The 16,753-nt window shown below is 51.9% G+C and overlaps 1 protein-coding gene across 1 annotated transcript in view; it reads left to right on the forward strand.

Annotated features, from left to right (window-relative positions):
* Nucleotides 1-11,617: 11,617 nt before the first annotated feature.
* LOC119386893 (mucin-17) overlaps nucleotides 11,618-16,753 on the forward strand; it is a 124,962-nt gene continuing 119,826 nt past the window's right edge. The window contains exon 1 of the mRNA XM_037654170.2: nucleotides 11,618-14,887. Within this exon, the coding sequence (XP_037510098.1) occupies nucleotides 12,911-14,887 (1,977 nt within the window). The 5' untranslated portion in view covers nucleotides 11,618-12,910. The remainder of the gene's footprint in view (nucleotides 14,888-16,753) is intronic.

The raw sequence follows: 16,753 nt of genomic DNA on the forward strand, positions 1-16,753 counted from the left end.
TCTCCATTGGTAGGCCTCGTGCACAATAGCACCAAATAGCTACAGAAAGTAGAACTGCAATGGCAAATTATCCTATTACGATCACATTCGTGCCATTAATACTGTGAACTGAGCTTTAACAAGCGAGAAAATGGCGAGAAACTGAAGGACATATACATGTACTAACGCCCCTGCACGTTTCTCGTAGTGATCACAAACGCAGTCCGGCCGTGATTTTGATATCGTGATCTTGATATCGTTCTCATTCGTTTCGTTCTTTTTTTTGCTTCTGCCGGTGAGCGCGGTGGGAATAACAGCAGCCAGGTGTAGTCTGACCCCAGTGACGTTGACGTAGTTTATACGAGCGAGCCTCGCAGCAATTCTGCGTCGGATTCGCACGTGTTCTACCGCTGTCCCGCAGCGAACTATGAGGCTTCGATGGTTTTGATCTCATGGTACAGTTCTCCTCGCTGGTGCCCTCCCTCCTGCTCTTAGGATGCGTGCCGCATTCCACGGGCGGTTTGAGTGGCCCTGCATGGCCCTGCTCTGCCGGCTGCCGCGGCTCTCTTCACGGCACGGCGCCTCTGGAGTTCTCCAGAAGGAAAACGCCATTAATAAAAAAATTCGGCAGATCCCACGCACTGTGGGAATCGATGTAATGCGAAGCAGCCAGCAAAGAGCTGCATACATCGCCTTGTTTGTCTTTGAGCCAAATGAAATCATTCATGCCATGGCATCTAGTCCACCATATATCGCATGTTTGCCATGCACGCATGCATGCACAATCTAGTGTACACCATGCCAATGAAACGCATATTCTGGTATATAAATGCATGACCTGTCGTTTTATGTTCATCACGCACTCGTGTCATGCCATACCAATTTTTGTATATATCGACGTTAACAAAAACGGCCGGAAGCGCACCATGACAGTGGCATGTAAATCATACCGTACATGACATGCATAACATGATTCACATGTTAAGACCTCTCATTTATGTTCGTCATACAGTCACATCGCGCAATACCAATTTTGGTGTATATCAAAGGAGCGAAATGGCCGCGAGTGCACCATGAGTAGAGCATTTAAATCATGCCATACATGACATGAATATTACAGTGTTTCATGTAACCACCTGTCACTAATGTTCTTCATACAGTCACATCGCGCAATACCAATTTTGGTGCATATCAATCTAGCGAAACGGCCACGAGTGCGCCATGAGCATGGCATGTAAATCATCTCGTACATTTCATGCATGTCATGATTATCATGTTACCACCTTTCATTTACGTTCGTCATACAGTGGCGTCGCGCAATACCAATTTTGGTGTATACCAAGCTAGCGAAACGGCCGGGAATGCACAATGAGCGCGGCATGTAAATCATGACATACATAACCTGTATGTCATGATTTCCATGTTACCACCTCTCATTTACGTTCGTCATGCAGTCGCGTCGCGCAATACCAATTTTGGTGTATGTCAAGCAAGCGAAACGGCACGAGTGCGTCATGAGCATGACATGTAAATCATGTCGTGGATGTCATGCATGTCATGATTTTCATGTTACCACGTCTCATTTACCTTCGTCATACAGTCGCTTCGCGCAATACCAATTTTGGTGTACATCGAGCTAGCGAAGCGGCCGCAAATGCATCATGAGCGTGGCAATTAAATCATGACATACATGACATGCATGTCATGGTTTTCATCTTACCAACTGTCATTCATGCTCTTCATACAGTCACATCGCGCAATACCAATTTTGGTGTATATCAATCTACTGAAACTGCCGCTAGCGCATCATGAGCGTGGCATGTAAATCAGGTCGTACATGACTTGCATGTCATGATTTTCATGCTACCACGTCTCACTTACGTTCGTCATACTGTCGTGTCGCGTAACACCAATTTTGGTGTATACCACGCAAGCGAAACGGACGCGAATGCACCATGAGCGTGGCATGTAAATCATGACATACATGTCATGGATGTCATGGTTTTCATGCTACCACCTGTTATTCATGTTCTTCATAAAGTCACATGGCACAGTACCAATTTTGGTGTATATCAATCTAGCGAAACGGCCGCGAGTGCGCCATGAGCGTGGTATGTAAATCATGTCATACATGACATGCATATCATGATTTTCATGTTACCCCGTGTCAGTTATGTTCGTCATACAGAAATGTCTCGTCATACCAGTTTTCGTATGTATCCCTTCATTTAAACGGCCGCGAGCGCCCCGAGACCATGGCATGTAAATCATGCTGCACATGACATGCGCGTCATGATTTGCATGTTAGGACCTGTCATTATGTTCGTCATGAACTCTTGTCACGCCGTACCAATTTTGGTATATATGAAATTAACGGAACGGCCGCAAGATCCCAAAGGCCGTGGAATGTAAATCATGCTGTTCATGACATGCGCGTCATGATTTTCATGATATGACCCGTCATTTATGCTCGTGATAAGGCCATGTTATGACACACCAATTTTGGTACACATCCGATTAACCGAAAGGCCAGGGAGCCAAAGGCCGTGCAATGTAAATCATGCTGTTCATGACATGCGTGTGATGATTTTCATGATATGACCTGTCATTTATGTTTGTAATAAGGCCATGTTATGACACACCAATTTTGGTATACATCCGATTAACGAAACGGCCAGAAGTGCACAAAGTCGTAGGCGGCTAGATAGATAGATACGCTCAAAGTCGCAGAAGTTCGCTAAGAAATGCTTCGCATTTAAAACGAAAAATTAAATACGCGCGAACATAAGCTGTATTTGGCAATCGGACGCCTCGTATGCCGTCGACGAAAACGACGCTTCACTTTCCGTCGGTTGAAGCCAGGCTTCGTACGCTGAAAGAGCTGTCACCGCCGCCACGACAACAGGGAAGGGGGGGGGGGGAGGGTCATTGCAGACTCACTGAAATGCAATCCTGCTTCCATGTTGAGATCTTCGCTGCGAGGTTCTAAGTCTGCAACCACATCTATCGCGGCAATCATGAAAGCTGCGCCTTCACTGCACCGCGGCTAAACAGCGGCCATTTGCTCACGTGGTGACGTGTGGTGGAGCCTTCTTATTCGCTGAGAGCAATCAGATTCGTGACGGCATCGCTTCAGCACTGAGTCTGGGGCGAGAGAAATCGAGTAAGAGATATTCGGTCTTCGCTTATGGCCTTATCTCCGCTAATAACTTATCTTTCCACACCCAACCTGCACGCATTCTTCAACCCCTGGTCATTCCACCTCAACTTCATATTTCTCGTTAGCGTACCTTTAAGATTCCTAACTGACTGTGCGTATCGGACGCCCAAGCAGGAAAGTTACACCAGAAAAAGATCTATATAGAAGCTCATGTTTTACCCACTACCTCGGGGGAGAAGGCTGATCACGAACATCTGTCGGCTTCAGTGAGGCGGTAAGCTACAATGACACTTCACTTTCTGCTAATAGAGCTCAAGATGTTGCGCTTGATGTTTCATATGTAAACGGGTTACGGTGGCTACATGAGATGGTATCAGCGTCATCTGGTCGATATAGGCTCTGGATGAGGCACAAGACACACACACACAGAATAAGGCTCATGTTTAAAATGGATAACGTTGCCATTTGAAATAACTTTCCCCTATCTCATATATGGGCCATTTCTGAAGGCGATATGGCGCCGCGATTCCAACAACATATAGCTACCTTCAAAATGACTAAAGTCTGGACGACGATTCTGGAATATAGATTTTTGTATCACGGTTATGTATGAACACATGTTGACCGCTGGGGTTCCCTCAAGAAGAAAATGCTTTAGACAAGTCATGCCTGTGTAGCTCATGACCGTACTTATTAAGGAAATAATAATTAAAAAAAAACATGCGATGAAGACAGTCACGTGCGGGCCGCTGTTCGCTAGCGAGAGGTCCGCGTGTTCGAGACCCCTGGTCTAGAATGCAGCCGCGGCGGAAATGTCTGACCGGAGAGCGACAGCTCCTTTCTTAATGCGCGTGCGCCATGTCAAATATAAAGCACGCGTTTTTCTTGGCAACCATTGTTCACAATCAAAATGAGCACTGGCGCCGCAAAAGGCAATAATATATGCGACAACAGGGTTTGCCGGAACGAATTTTTGAATGTATCATTAGCATTGATAAAAAAAATGTAGGCATAGTATGCAGATTTGATGTACGCAATAAATAATCTTGAACAATGTATACATTTCATGGTGATGTAGCCAAAAATGATAAGAACCGTTTACATGCCTACTTCGTCGATTTCTTTTGTGTGGTTGTATGTAATTTACGAACTTTTCGTGCACAGCGAGACGACAGCAGGACGGCGGCAAGGTCCATTTGTTCTTTCACATTTTTTCGAACCTTGTGGACTTCTGGTGTGTCGTACGATGCGTGGATGTGCAAGACGGCTTCAGTCTATTCTCTTTTTTTATTTATTTTTTATTTTTTCATACCTCACAATAAAGAAAGTCCACTGTAGTGAACAATCAATCAAGAAACCGCTCATTCGCTTGCCCAGAACATCCAGATGGCTTTTTCTTGCGTATAATAATAATAATAATAATAATAATAATAATAATAATAATAATAATAATAATAATAATAATAATAATAATAATAATAATCACTATCATTACCATCATGAAGGGCGCGGAAATATATTTGCCATGGGCGCCGTCCTATCTAGTTACGCCACTGCGTGCCGGATTCTCGATTTCTGCGCGCATAGCAGGAGCGAAGTTAGCTTCACCGCAAATCAAGCGCGATTCGGCGGAGCCGCCGCGCTTTAGCAGCCCTGCGCTGGCCGCACGGCGCGGTGTAAGTGGACGGCTCTGTACAAGAAATTTTAAGTAAAAAACTGTGTCCTGTGTGTGACGTGTGTGCAGGACGCACACCTTAATTCCAAACACACAAACTTCATTTGCCAGTATGTTATTTTCCGCAAAGATCGCGAGGATGTTGTCGCATTATGTGGCGGGTTTATACTGAACAGAAGTGTAGCCTGTCAGCGCCGTCCACTACAAACAGCACTAGATGCAGTGGCCGTTGACGCTATATATTCCTAAACAAACTGATTACAACCTGCTCACCTTACGAATCCCCATTATCAGCTGCACAAACATGACTTTCAATGTTCAATAATTTAACTGCCGGAACCTGGTCTTGGCGATCTCAATGCACACAGCAGAGTCGCCCCTCGAGCCCGCCGGAGTCTCGCACGTGGATGGATTAAAGGACGCAGTGGGGTGTTACAAAGCAAATGCGAGGGTCCTGGGCCAGCTGTCTCCAAACGAGTTTTCCTGCTTCTTGGACTCCCCCCCCCCTCACTTCGGGGAACGGATTAGACACCTACACCTGCTGCCTTTTCCCTGAACTGAGCGCTTCGGCGGGAAGCTGGCTGCTACACGCGGGACCCCTCCGTGGAACGCGTATTTGCATCGAGTGTGCTTTTGGCTAAGGCTGGTGCCTTTGTTCGTAAAAGGATTACCAGTTCCCCGAGGTGGCATTGTCTCCCCCCCCCCTTCCGAACTGGTCGGACGTGAAGAGTGAGAGGGCAGTGGTCTCTGGAGTGCCATCCTGGGGGCGGTGACCTATGTGCCGAAGAGACGGACCCTCCAAAGACATGCACGTTTGTGATTGGACATTTGCCGCATAAGGAGCTATAGTTGTGCAGCTCCAAAGGCATGCACGTTTGTGATTGGACATTTGCCGCATAAGGAGCTATAGTTGTGCAGCTCCAAAGGCATGCACGTTTGTGATTGGACATTTGCCGCATAAGGAGCTATAGTTGTGCAGCTCCAAAGGCATGCACGTTTGTGATTGGACGTTTGCCGCATAAGGAGTTTCCCTGTTTTTGTATTGAAGCGTATTTAAGGAGCAGCAGAGCGTCTGCTCGGGACGGATCGATCGGACTAGATGTCGTTCTGACGATCCTGTCCTCTATGATGTTGTAAATAAACCTCTGTTAAGTTTTCTCAACGTCGGTCTCTCTGCCTCGGCTTCCTGCTGTTCCGGACGTCCCTGGGCCTGCGGTACGACTCCTGCCGCTCAGCTCCACGCTACCCCACGAGTCCGCGTCGGCCAACGTCGCCGCTCGTAACAACTGGTCGACAGCGGTGGGATGGATCCAAAAACCACCCGTAACAACTGGTGGCAGCGGTGGGATGGATCCAAATACCCGCTCGTAACAACTGGATGGCAGCGACGGGATTCTGCTCACGACAAGTCTCAACAAGCTCGTGCCAGCATCGGGATCGTCTCCGCCGAGATCATGGCTGCAGGGTGTGGTGAGTGCTTGACTTTTCTTCACTGAGATTTTACCAGGCTTTGTCTCGAAAGGTGGTAATTTTGGGTAACTACTCTACGTTGACCTGTGCATGGGAACGTAGCGTCTTAGTAGTAGTGAAGTTAGCAGCACTTGCAGCAACCATGAATCTGAAGGCACTGAAAAAACCGCTTTTGCTAGAGTTAGCTAAAAGTTTGGGTTTGGATGTTCGAGAACAAATGAGAAAGCCAGAGATTATCGAGGCTATTGAGAACCTTGAGGCAGACGACGACGAGCTCTCAGAGTGTCTAGAGCTAATTGAGGAAGAAAGAAATGAGAGGCTTAGGCGCGAAGCTAAAGAAAGAAATGAGAGGCTGAAGCGCGAAAGGCGAGAGGCAGAGGAACGCGAAAGGCGTGAAAGGCGGGAGGCAGAGGAACGCGAAAGGCGCGAAGAGAGGCAGGCTCGGGAGCGAGAACATGCTCTCAAGATGAGAACACTTGATCATGAAATTCAGGCGATTAAGTGGCAACTGGCACAACGGCAACTCAGGATTTTCGAGATAGACGAGGACATTGTGTCTTTTCTGGTTAAGTTTGAAAAGGTCTGCGAAGATGTTGGTGTTAGCCGAGACTTTGGTTGGAGAGGCTTGTCACGTTTCTACCGTGCGAAATTGCAGGCGTTTTGGAGCGCTTATCCACGGAGGAAGCGCAAGACTTTGATAAGGCCAAAGATGCCTTGTTGCGCCACTTGGGTGTTTCAGGTCCTGCTGACTGCGAAAGTCGGGGCAACAAAGTCAGCGCTGAAGCGCTTGAGGAGGACGCGCGCTGTAGAGCGCTTGAAGCTGAGAACTGTCGCCAGGCGTTAGAGGCCGAAGCCCGTAGTAAGGCGCTTGAGGACGCCAGGGCACTAGAGAATGAAGCGCGTCACAGAGCGCGAGAGCAAGAAGCACTTCGCGTGGCGCGAGAGACTGAGGTGCTACGCAAAGCGCGTGAGAAAGAAGCGCGTAGCAAGGTGCTAGAAATTGAGGCTCGTCTCAAAGCACGTGAGGACGAGGCGCTTCGCAAGACGAAAGAGGAAGAGGCACTTCGCGTGGCGCAAGAGGCCGAGGCGCTCCGCAAGGCGCGTGAGGATGAAGCGCGTCGAAAAGCGCTAGATGAGGAAGCGCGAGAACAAGAAGCACTTCGTGTGGCGCGAGAGACAGAGGCGCTACGCAAAGCGCGTGAGATTGAAAAGTGTCAAAGGCGCGAAGAGCAGGAGGCCGACTTCGAAGGCCAGAGAAAAGGGGCTATCCACGAAAGCGATAGCACGCCCGAAGCTGAAGAGACATCTCAGGGCGAGCTGGCTGACTTAGAGAGTGTCGGGACTACCGTTAGGTCAGACTCAGAGATACCTAGTAACGGCCCAGAAGACAAGTCAGTTCAGCCGCCTAAAGTGTTGGCAGCGAATGTCGCAGGCAGCGCACTTGAGAGTACTAGTGCCGAGACTATGAGCGCTGCGAGCCGTTCGGTAAGAAAAAGGCGCCGGCGCAAACGAAAGGCGAAGAAAAAAGAGACCAGTGGCGGTAAGCGTGCTAGGGCGCTAGCTCGACGCGACGAAATCCCGAAAAGGCATGCTAGGACACGTTCCAAGTTGAGAGTCCCGCGGAAATCTAGATCGGACGTGAGGCGCGTCGCGAAAAAACGAATTTCAGTGAAATTCAGACGCCAAAGTAACCACCTGATCTCATCCTTTTCACGACCTAGTCGAGGCAGGAGCGCAGGGAAATGTCGCGTACGCCGGAATCGTGACAAAGGCTGTCCCTCACCGTGGTTAAAGGCTGACGGCTTAACCCGGAGGGGCACAATGGGCAAGCGATGCCCTTTGTCAGAATCGAGAGGCCGCGGGTCAAAAGTCACCGCTACTGAGCGCGTCGGACAGGTTTGTTCTTTGTTCATTTGTCGAGACCGGACCCCTCGAAATCTGTGGCATGCGCGTCTCCCCAGAGTTCGTCTGAAAGGGCGCGTTTGGAGACACCCTGGGATAACCGCAGCATAAAGATGAATTGACATCTTGAAAGAAGTTAGTGTGTTAATGTGTACTAACGAATTGAGGAGTGAAATTTTGTAATTTGTCATTTTCCTCCTCATTGTAGCAGACTTTGAGATGTTTGTTTGGTTATTTGTTTGTTTTGTTAATGTTTCCTTTTCATGACCGTTAACGCTATAGTGTAAAGAGCTGTAAATTGTTTTACGGAGATGTAGGCTGAGTTGAAAGCCTCCGTTTTAAGTAGTTTTGTTTCGACAGCTGGAAACATAGCTTTTAGCGCTCGAGTAGAGGAGAGCTGTTCGTAGTGGTTTACAGAGATGAAGGCGGAATGTTAAAAGCCTCTGTTTAACGTACTACTGATCTGTTTTGCGTTACGTGTTAGTATGCGCGTCAGTGTAATTTTAGTTTCTCCTTGTTTTGTGTTAAACGCGTGAGTTTGATTATCAGTTTTATTTCGTATTTAGTTTGCAGCGTTTTGTTTTCTTAATGTAGTACTCATTTGCCAAGTGCAATGAGTAAAAGGGTTTTAGCCGAAGGCTAGGGTTGTGTGCGATTCAGGGAACTTGATGGCATCGGGTACTCTGGCTCGTGTATTTAGGTTCAATTTTTTTATGTGACAGGTTTACAATTGCCTTTTTTTTGTTGTTGTTGTGGTCGTGCTTCATCACGACATGTGTTTGTGGGTTTGCGCAGCCTATTTCAGGTTTGGTTGTTGGAATTGCTGCTGCTATTGTAATTGAAAGCAGGACATTTTGGTTGAAGTAAAAGCCTGGTAGGTCTCAGGGAGAGAGTACGGGCGCTTGCCTGCTTGGCGGTTGTGGTTCTCGCGTGATTGACACAGGTGCTGTCTTTCGAGAGGGAATGTTGGCCAGCAGAGCGAGAAGCTTTTCTCCGAACTTGGACGACGCTACCAGATGTTCGAGATCACCGGAGGTGGCGGAGGAATGTAGCAGAGCAGCATCGCGGTGTGTACGGCTTCAGCACATCAGCCTTGTCTTCATCGACCTCTCCCCACAAAGGTGATTGACCTTTGTACGTCGAGGTCTCAGCCTGCCGCCGGGGAAGCTGTTACAAAGCAAATGCGAGGGTCCTGGGCCAGCTGTCTCCAAACGAGTTTTCCTGCTTCTTGGACTCCCCCCCCCCTCACTTCGGGGAACGGATTAGACACCTACACCTGCTGCCTTTTCCCTGAACTGAGCGCTTCGGCGGGAAGCTGGCTGCTACACGCGGGACCCCTCCGTGGAACGCGTATTTGCATCGAGTGTGCTTTTGGCTAAGGCTGGTGCCTTTGTTCGTAAAAGGATTACCAGTTCCCCGAGGTGGCATTGTCTCCCCCCCCCCTTCCGAACTGGTCGGACGTGAAGAGTGAGAGGGCAGTGGTCTCTGGAGTGCCATCCTGGGGGCGGTGACCTATGTGCCGAAGAGACGGACCCTCCAAAGACATGCACGTTTGTGATTGGACATTTGCCGCATAAGGAGCTATAGTTGTGCAGCTCCAAAGGCATGCACGTTTGTGATTGGACATTTGCCGCATAAGGAGCTATAGTTGTGCAGCTCCAAAGGCATGCACGTTTGTGATTGGACATTTGCCGCATAAGGAGCTATAGTTGTGCAGCTCCAAAGGCATGCACGTTTGTGATTGGACGTTTGCCGCATAAGGAGTTTCCCTGTTTTTGTATTGAAGCGTATTTAAGGAGCAGCAGAGCGTCTGCTCGGGACGGATCGATCGGACTAGATGTCGTTCTGACGATCCTGTCCTCTATGATGTTGTAAATAAACCTCTGTTAAGTTTCCTCTACGTCGGTCTCTCTGCCTCGGCTTCCTGCTGTTCCGGACGTCCCTGGGCCTGCGGTACGACTGTCGCCGCTCAGCTCCACGCTACCCCACGAGTCCGCGTCGGACAACGACCCCGCTCGTAACAACTGGTTGCAGCGGTGGGATGGAGCCAAATACCCGGTCGTAACAGGGGTAGCCATGGCGCGGAGTAATGTGCAACGTCACCCCTCCTCCTTCACCTCCAGCCCCCCCCCACCCCCACCCCTACATCTGATATTCGTGAGAAAGTTGTGCATAGTTTCAAGACACAGTAATAATAATAATATCTGGGGTTTAACGTCCCAAAACCACCATATGATTATGAGAGACGCCGTAGTGGAGGGCTCCGGAAATTTCGATCACCTGGGGTTCTTTAACGTGCACCTAAATCTAAGTACACGGGCCTCAAACATTTTCGCCTCCATCGAAAATGCAGCCGCCGCGGCCGGGATTCGATCCCGCGACCTTCGGGTCAGCAGTCGAGCGCCATAACCACTAGACCACCGTGGCGGGGCGTTCAAGACACAGTAAGCTTACGTGCTTTCCCTGACCAGATTGGCGTATCCCATTGCCAGGCTCGCGTCGCGCGTACTTTCTTTGCGCCCGCACACCGCCGAGCCATTTCGCTTTCAGGTGGCCTCCTCTCGCATTCCACCGAAAGGGACCGTCATACGCGCCGCCTCACCTTACAGAGTCGGCACGCGATGAATGTGTCCCCGAGCGAGAGCGAAAACAGCAATTACGATGCATACGCTCTCAACGGGGACACCGCTACGAGGAGAGCCTGTGTCTCTCTCGCCGAAACCTCCTGGCACGGGTCGCTTCTGCATCCGACAACACCTGGCAGACCGGCGAAGGGCGCATAGCGCCTTGGTTATAGCGCGCACGCGCTCCGGCTACCAACAAAACGGCTTTTCTGACGCCTCGGTGTCCGTCGTTGTACAACGTCGGAACGAACAGAGGAGGAAACGAGAAAAAGGAAAAAGAAAGCGAGGGCCACGCGACCACGCACTCTGCGGCAGCGCGGCGTTTTTCACTCGGCGGCAACACCTTCGGGCACGCGTTCCCGCGGCGTGGAGCAGGCGCCCCGCAGAGCGCGCGCGTGCTCTGGCAATTTGATATACGGGCCCCGCCCCCCCACAACGGCGGCGCCGCTCTCGTTCGGCGGGCGGTGGTGGTGTTTGTGTGAGTGCCGGCGTCAAAGAGGAGTAGGCCGTTTCCCACTTCCGCGGCGGCCGCCCGGCGGCGGCAGCCGAGGCCGCCGCACAACCACCGCGACCACTCGTCGACGTCCTCATGCAGCTCGAGCGCTGCGCCGCTGCTGGGCGCAGCAACTTTCTCCCGCCCATCGTCGCCGAAGAGGAGCGTCGTCGACGGCAAAGGCTGGAGCGATCATCTCGGCTACCGTGAGAGGATGCCCGCGGGAGTCGGTTAGTAGTCGTCACGAGGAGGCAGCGGAGGCGGCTGCTCCAGAACAGACTGGAGCTCTGCTCCGAGAGACAGGAGAACTGCTGCTCGCCCACCACCGGGACCCTTATAAGGACGCGGCGACACTTATAGCAGCAGCCGCCGCACGCAGGAGCTGCGGCGGCGGCCCTGCCTGCCGCGGGTCCCGCCGCTAAGCTGCGCGCGCGAGTGCGGCTGACGCTTTGCCGCACGGCTGCCCCGAGGCGCTGCCGTAGCAGCCGCTGCTCCTTCGGCGCTCGGCCGCTGCCACCGCCCTGGGACACAGACCCGCAGCAGCCGGAGCTTTTTTTAGGAAGAGCGAGGAAGACGGCGGACCGCGTTTCGCCAGGCCGACGTCGTCATCTCCCACCGCCGCTTGAGAGAGGAGTTGCGTGTCCTCTTCTCTGCATCCCGCAGGCGCCTCCGCATCATCTCGTCGACTCTGCGGCTGCCGATTGTACGTTCGACAGACCGATGTGACTTGTGATCGCGCCGTGTGGCTATTACTTTCTTTCTTTTCTTTTTTTTTTACTTTTTGCTTCTGCAAGCTCTTCCTCCGTTTCCTCGAGGCTGGGATCTTCCACCGTGTGCTGCCACACCGAAGAACTTGAGCTATTCGTAACGTGTCTGTGACTCGTGCGAGGTGCTTTATTTAAGACTGCTGAGCCGTGCGAGGTGCGCGTGTGAGTCAACCGTGTTGCCAGCCCGGGCCAGCCAGCGACGCCTGCGTCGTTGTCGGTTCTTCGGCTTATATCTTCATCGGGAGTATACGCCATCGAATTTCTTCGCACCGTGCCTTTCGAACGTGCTTGCGAGACGCAGCAATTCCCTTTCTTTTCTAACTTTCTTATATTTTTTTACGTGCCCTTTTCTGCACCGAGTGCCTCATTTTTGCGACCTACGTCCACTGCTCACAACTTTTTCTCTTTCCTTTTATGTGTGTTTGTGTTCAAGCGTTTGGTGTGAGTGTGTGAGTGTACCGCTGCCGTCCTCGGATACCGCCTCGCAGAGAGTCTTTCGTGTCTGGAAAGAAAACCGTGCGTCTCCTTGGCGAGGTTCTCCCTCTCCCTACTCTTCTCTGAGACACGGTCGCCGCGTTGCGCTTCCTACTTCATTTAAAGTGGTGCCATTTTGCGACAGAGCTCTGCTGCGTGTCGTTGTTTCTGCCGTGTCAAGTGCACTTATTCTCGCCCCCATGAATTCAAACGCTAAGCGCCCGACAACGACCTCAACGCTGGTGGCGAAAGCGAATGCTGGACCGTGCGACTTGGAGGATGCGCTGCTACGCCGGCCTGCCGCGGCGCTTGCGAGAAGCCTCGTGATGGCATAAGATAGAAAGCAGAGAAAGTAAGAAGGAGATTATGCTGAGCTATGCGTGCTGCCAATACGTGGTGACGAGAGTGACCCTGTACCACAGCGCATTGGTGGACTTGTCTCGAAGTCGTTCGGTGCACGCGGTCGAACACGAACCCTGCTGTCCGGATCCGCAGTTTATATCGGCGAACGATTGCAAAGCCGTGCACTACGGTGTGTGCTCGCCCTTGCTAAAGCTTCCATCGTTCTCGGTGAGGCCGGCTTCGCCCGCCATCATCATGGCGCCGCAGCCTCCGAGGCCCCAGTCGGCAACATCTACGGCAACGGACTTGAGTATAGACGGGCTGGATCCCGTCCAACTCTTGGCCGTTGATTTGGAAGGCAAGCTCGAAGCGCTGGTCAACTCTTTCGTCGCTCAGGACAAAGTGAAAACCGCTGCCAGGAAGTCCAAGACAGCCATGGCTTCCTCCCAGGCTTCGGCCGCTAAGAAGCTGGCTTCGAACCAGTCTTCCGGAGGAGCTGGCACTTCGAGCGTTGTGCCGTCGTCGTACGGAGGGAAGCAAGAGTCAAAACCTTCCGTGAAAGACGACTTGACTAAAAAGCGACTCAAAAGCGCTGATCCAGAAGCGAAGACAGCGAGCAAGACGAACAACGACAAATTGGCCAGCGACGCTGCGCCCAGAAAAGTCGGCACTGTCCTGGTGACATCGGGTACAGGAGTGACTACTAAAAAGGACGTAACCGCTCGCGTCACGTCTGCAGGAACTAAGACACCAGTGACAGATGCGCCCACTTCGAAAGATCTTACGTCCAATCTGAAGACCTCAAAATTGACTCCCGCTTACAATTCGCACGAGAGCGATGCGGCTAAAATGAGAGCCGACAAGCCGACCTCGAAGACGAGGTCTCTTCTCACAGTAGATGGACACGAACACAGCCCTTCTTCAGACGCTTCAACAGACAGCGAGAAAACTGAGAAATCGCCTTCTCCAACTCCTGGCAGTCAGAGAAAGGTGTTCAAGCTGTCACCACCGAGCGTCATATCTCTAGTCACTGGAGCTCCTAAACCTTCGACGCCTCCGCCCCCTACCTTCAGCGCCACGTATGTTCCAGCCGTGACGCCCTCGAAATCGACAACAACAGCGGCGGCTGACAATGTGACAGTGCGAGACTCACCATCTTTGAAAGCGTCTCCTGTGAAGGACAGTGCTAAGGAAACCTCTGCCAGGCTTTCGAGCCAACCCAGCGGCCCCAAAGAGCCCAGCCCTAAGGCTTCTAGTCATCAGCCGTCTAAGGCGGCAAAATCGGACAGTGGCAGTGTTTCCAAAGAAAGAAAGACGGCGCAATCTCCATCTTCGCCGACCCCTAAGCCTGTGATCGCCGTGAAGCCTGTTAGCGGCAACAGGAATGCGTCTGCGGCCACCTCCGCGGCCATGGATTTCGCCAAGTCTCGGTTCCAGGGTCTCCCCGAACCAAAACAATTCGAGGAACTTTTCAAGCAGAAGCCCTGCAGGAACGGCCACGTGGTGAACGATGCCAAGAGCCGCTGGGAGTCGTTGACCTCTCCGAGCTCTACGGCGGAACAGCTGTGGCCCAACAGCGTCGAGAGCAGCAGGAGCAGCAGCGCTCCCGTCGCGATCCCTGGAAGCAATGGCAATCACGACCTGCAAGCGCCTGATTTGGACTCGCCGCTGTCGACCTCCCCGAGGCGACTAAACTCGCCGGAGGCGCTGTTCCTGGAGGCCAGTTCACCGCCAAGCATCCCGCACCCGCGGCTCACGTCATCGCAGAAGCAGCACATCCGCGAACGCTCGCTGTCACCCACCGAGCGCGTTCACATGCACGTGCCCGTGCGCCCTTTTCTGACCAAGGGTTCGGTGGCCGAGCGCGTGTTGCTCTTCGAGCGTTGCCCGGAGCGCGCCGGCCTGGAGCGCACGCCTGCGCCGGCTAAGGCCAGCAAGCAGACTGTGTACAACGCCTGGAAACAACACCACGGCGCAGCGGACGCCCACTCTGGATCACAGGTGAGTGCGACGTGCATGGTTTCGATTCGGAGCTAGAGTTTCACACCAGGCCTATCCTGCTTCTGTAGACCTGGGCCAACCTTCACGCCAGTCGTGAAGGTTGGCGTATACGCGATGTACCGGTCACAATTGAGTAGTCCGGAGAAGCAAATCAGAGACTTCGCAGGTGCACTCGTTTTCAATCGGGCTGTGTACGCCTGTCTTGTCACACGTTTACAGCGGGTGCATCGGCCTTCGCAGATGACGTCGCATCCTGGGCACGCCGGCATTCTCATTTCTAGAGTGCGTTGACGTCTACCTGTATAACACCACTTTAAAACCTGCTGTGCGGAGGCTTTTTCAGGAGACGGATCTCGTGTCTATTGTTCTCGTTTCCTACTCGTTTCTTTTCCAATTCTTTTCACCTTCCGTTTCGGTTCGCGCCCGCCGCTATTGCGCCGGTATTGCGAATTCTCAGCCATTGATTATTAGCCATTGATAGTATAAGCAATTTACCTAGCGAATTTTTGTGCTATACAGCTCCCCATGTGAACTGTTCGCGTGTACAACGACTTCGCCGTCAACCTTCAGCGCCATGTGCGTCTGCAGCCATGACTCACAACCACCCACGCTTATATGTTGTCTCACCGTGCTCACGATACTTGCATGGAGTCCCGTGTCGTTCACAATGTAAATTGTTGGCTCTTATCTGATGCTTTCGCTCACTGCAGCGCCGTAGCCATGGCAACGAGTACATGAATTCCGGAACGAGCAAGGCAGCAGCTGCTTCGCGTTATCAATCACAAATCGCGGCGCAGAGCCATTGTTCCCAGTTGCCGGTGAGAAGCGGTAGGCGCGAACGGAAGTGCAGTGGCGCGAGACGACCCGGGGTTTAAGCTAACGATAACGATGGCTATCGAGTCGCGGTCACAGGACATCCCAACGAGAATATTTGGTCCGTGTTGAGGTTGGGATGGAGTCAGAGGCAAGATGTCGGTAGGTTGTTTCACACACGCAACATTCTCGCACCAAGCTTGAAGACAAAAGCTACACGTAAAACTAAAATGCGCGCCCCTAACGTCCGCCGAATTTTTGTCTGCTACCGAACAGTCCTCGACGAGGCACTCTCCGACGTCATAAACAAGTGTTGCTTAGCTCCTTTTAATGTCTGTGGTACCGTGTTCAGCACGTGGAGTCGTCTTCGCTGAAGACCCAACCTCGTTCCAAGGGTGTAGACGAGGCCGTCCAGTCCCCTTGGTTTAGCCGTCATGGCCATCACATCGCAGGGCAGTAGGGCCTCGGCCCTTCTTCTGGTTTGAATACTCTCTTTCCGTCACGCCGCTCCTCTTTGCATGGACCTTCCGTAAAACCCGATCACGCAGCTCCGCTGGCTGCTAATAGTATTCCTTCGCCTCCTATCTTATTCGGCGCCATAAGTTGAAACGGAGGAACGGGAGATCAGACACAGAGGATTAATTTGAGCCAATCCGTCGCATCGATCTGTGAACAGATGAGTCATCCTGGCACGTGGTCTGAAGAACTCGTCCGTCGAGTTCCATTCGCAGCGTCCGTAAGCCGTTTCGCCGCGTCCTGGAATCGGCACTGTGTGCAGTATCTGACTGAACGTCGACTCTTCGGGGGTCGTCACCTTTGTGCCTGCCGTTTGCTTCGTTGCTGGAGACTCACTTCAACGGGACACTTGGGAGGATTTGTTGGCGCGTCGCGAAGTGTAAGTCGGGTCGTCACAGGCAACACAGACACAAGTGCTTCAACTAGGGCCAGTTGGTACGGCATACTGTAAGGTAAAGATGCGCTGCAGAGATGCACGAAGACTAATAACCACTCCTTCTGGTTATTCGTCTCATTTCTCTTCAGTACAGACACAAG

The sequence above is a fragment of the Rhipicephalus sanguineus genome, chromosome 3 (genome assembly GCF_013339695.2).
Source record: "Rhipicephalus sanguineus isolate Rsan-2018 chromosome 3, BIME_Rsan_1.4, whole genome shotgun sequence".
NCBI lineage: Eukaryota > Metazoa > Arthropoda > Arachnida > Ixodida > Ixodidae > Rhipicephalus > Rhipicephalus sanguineus.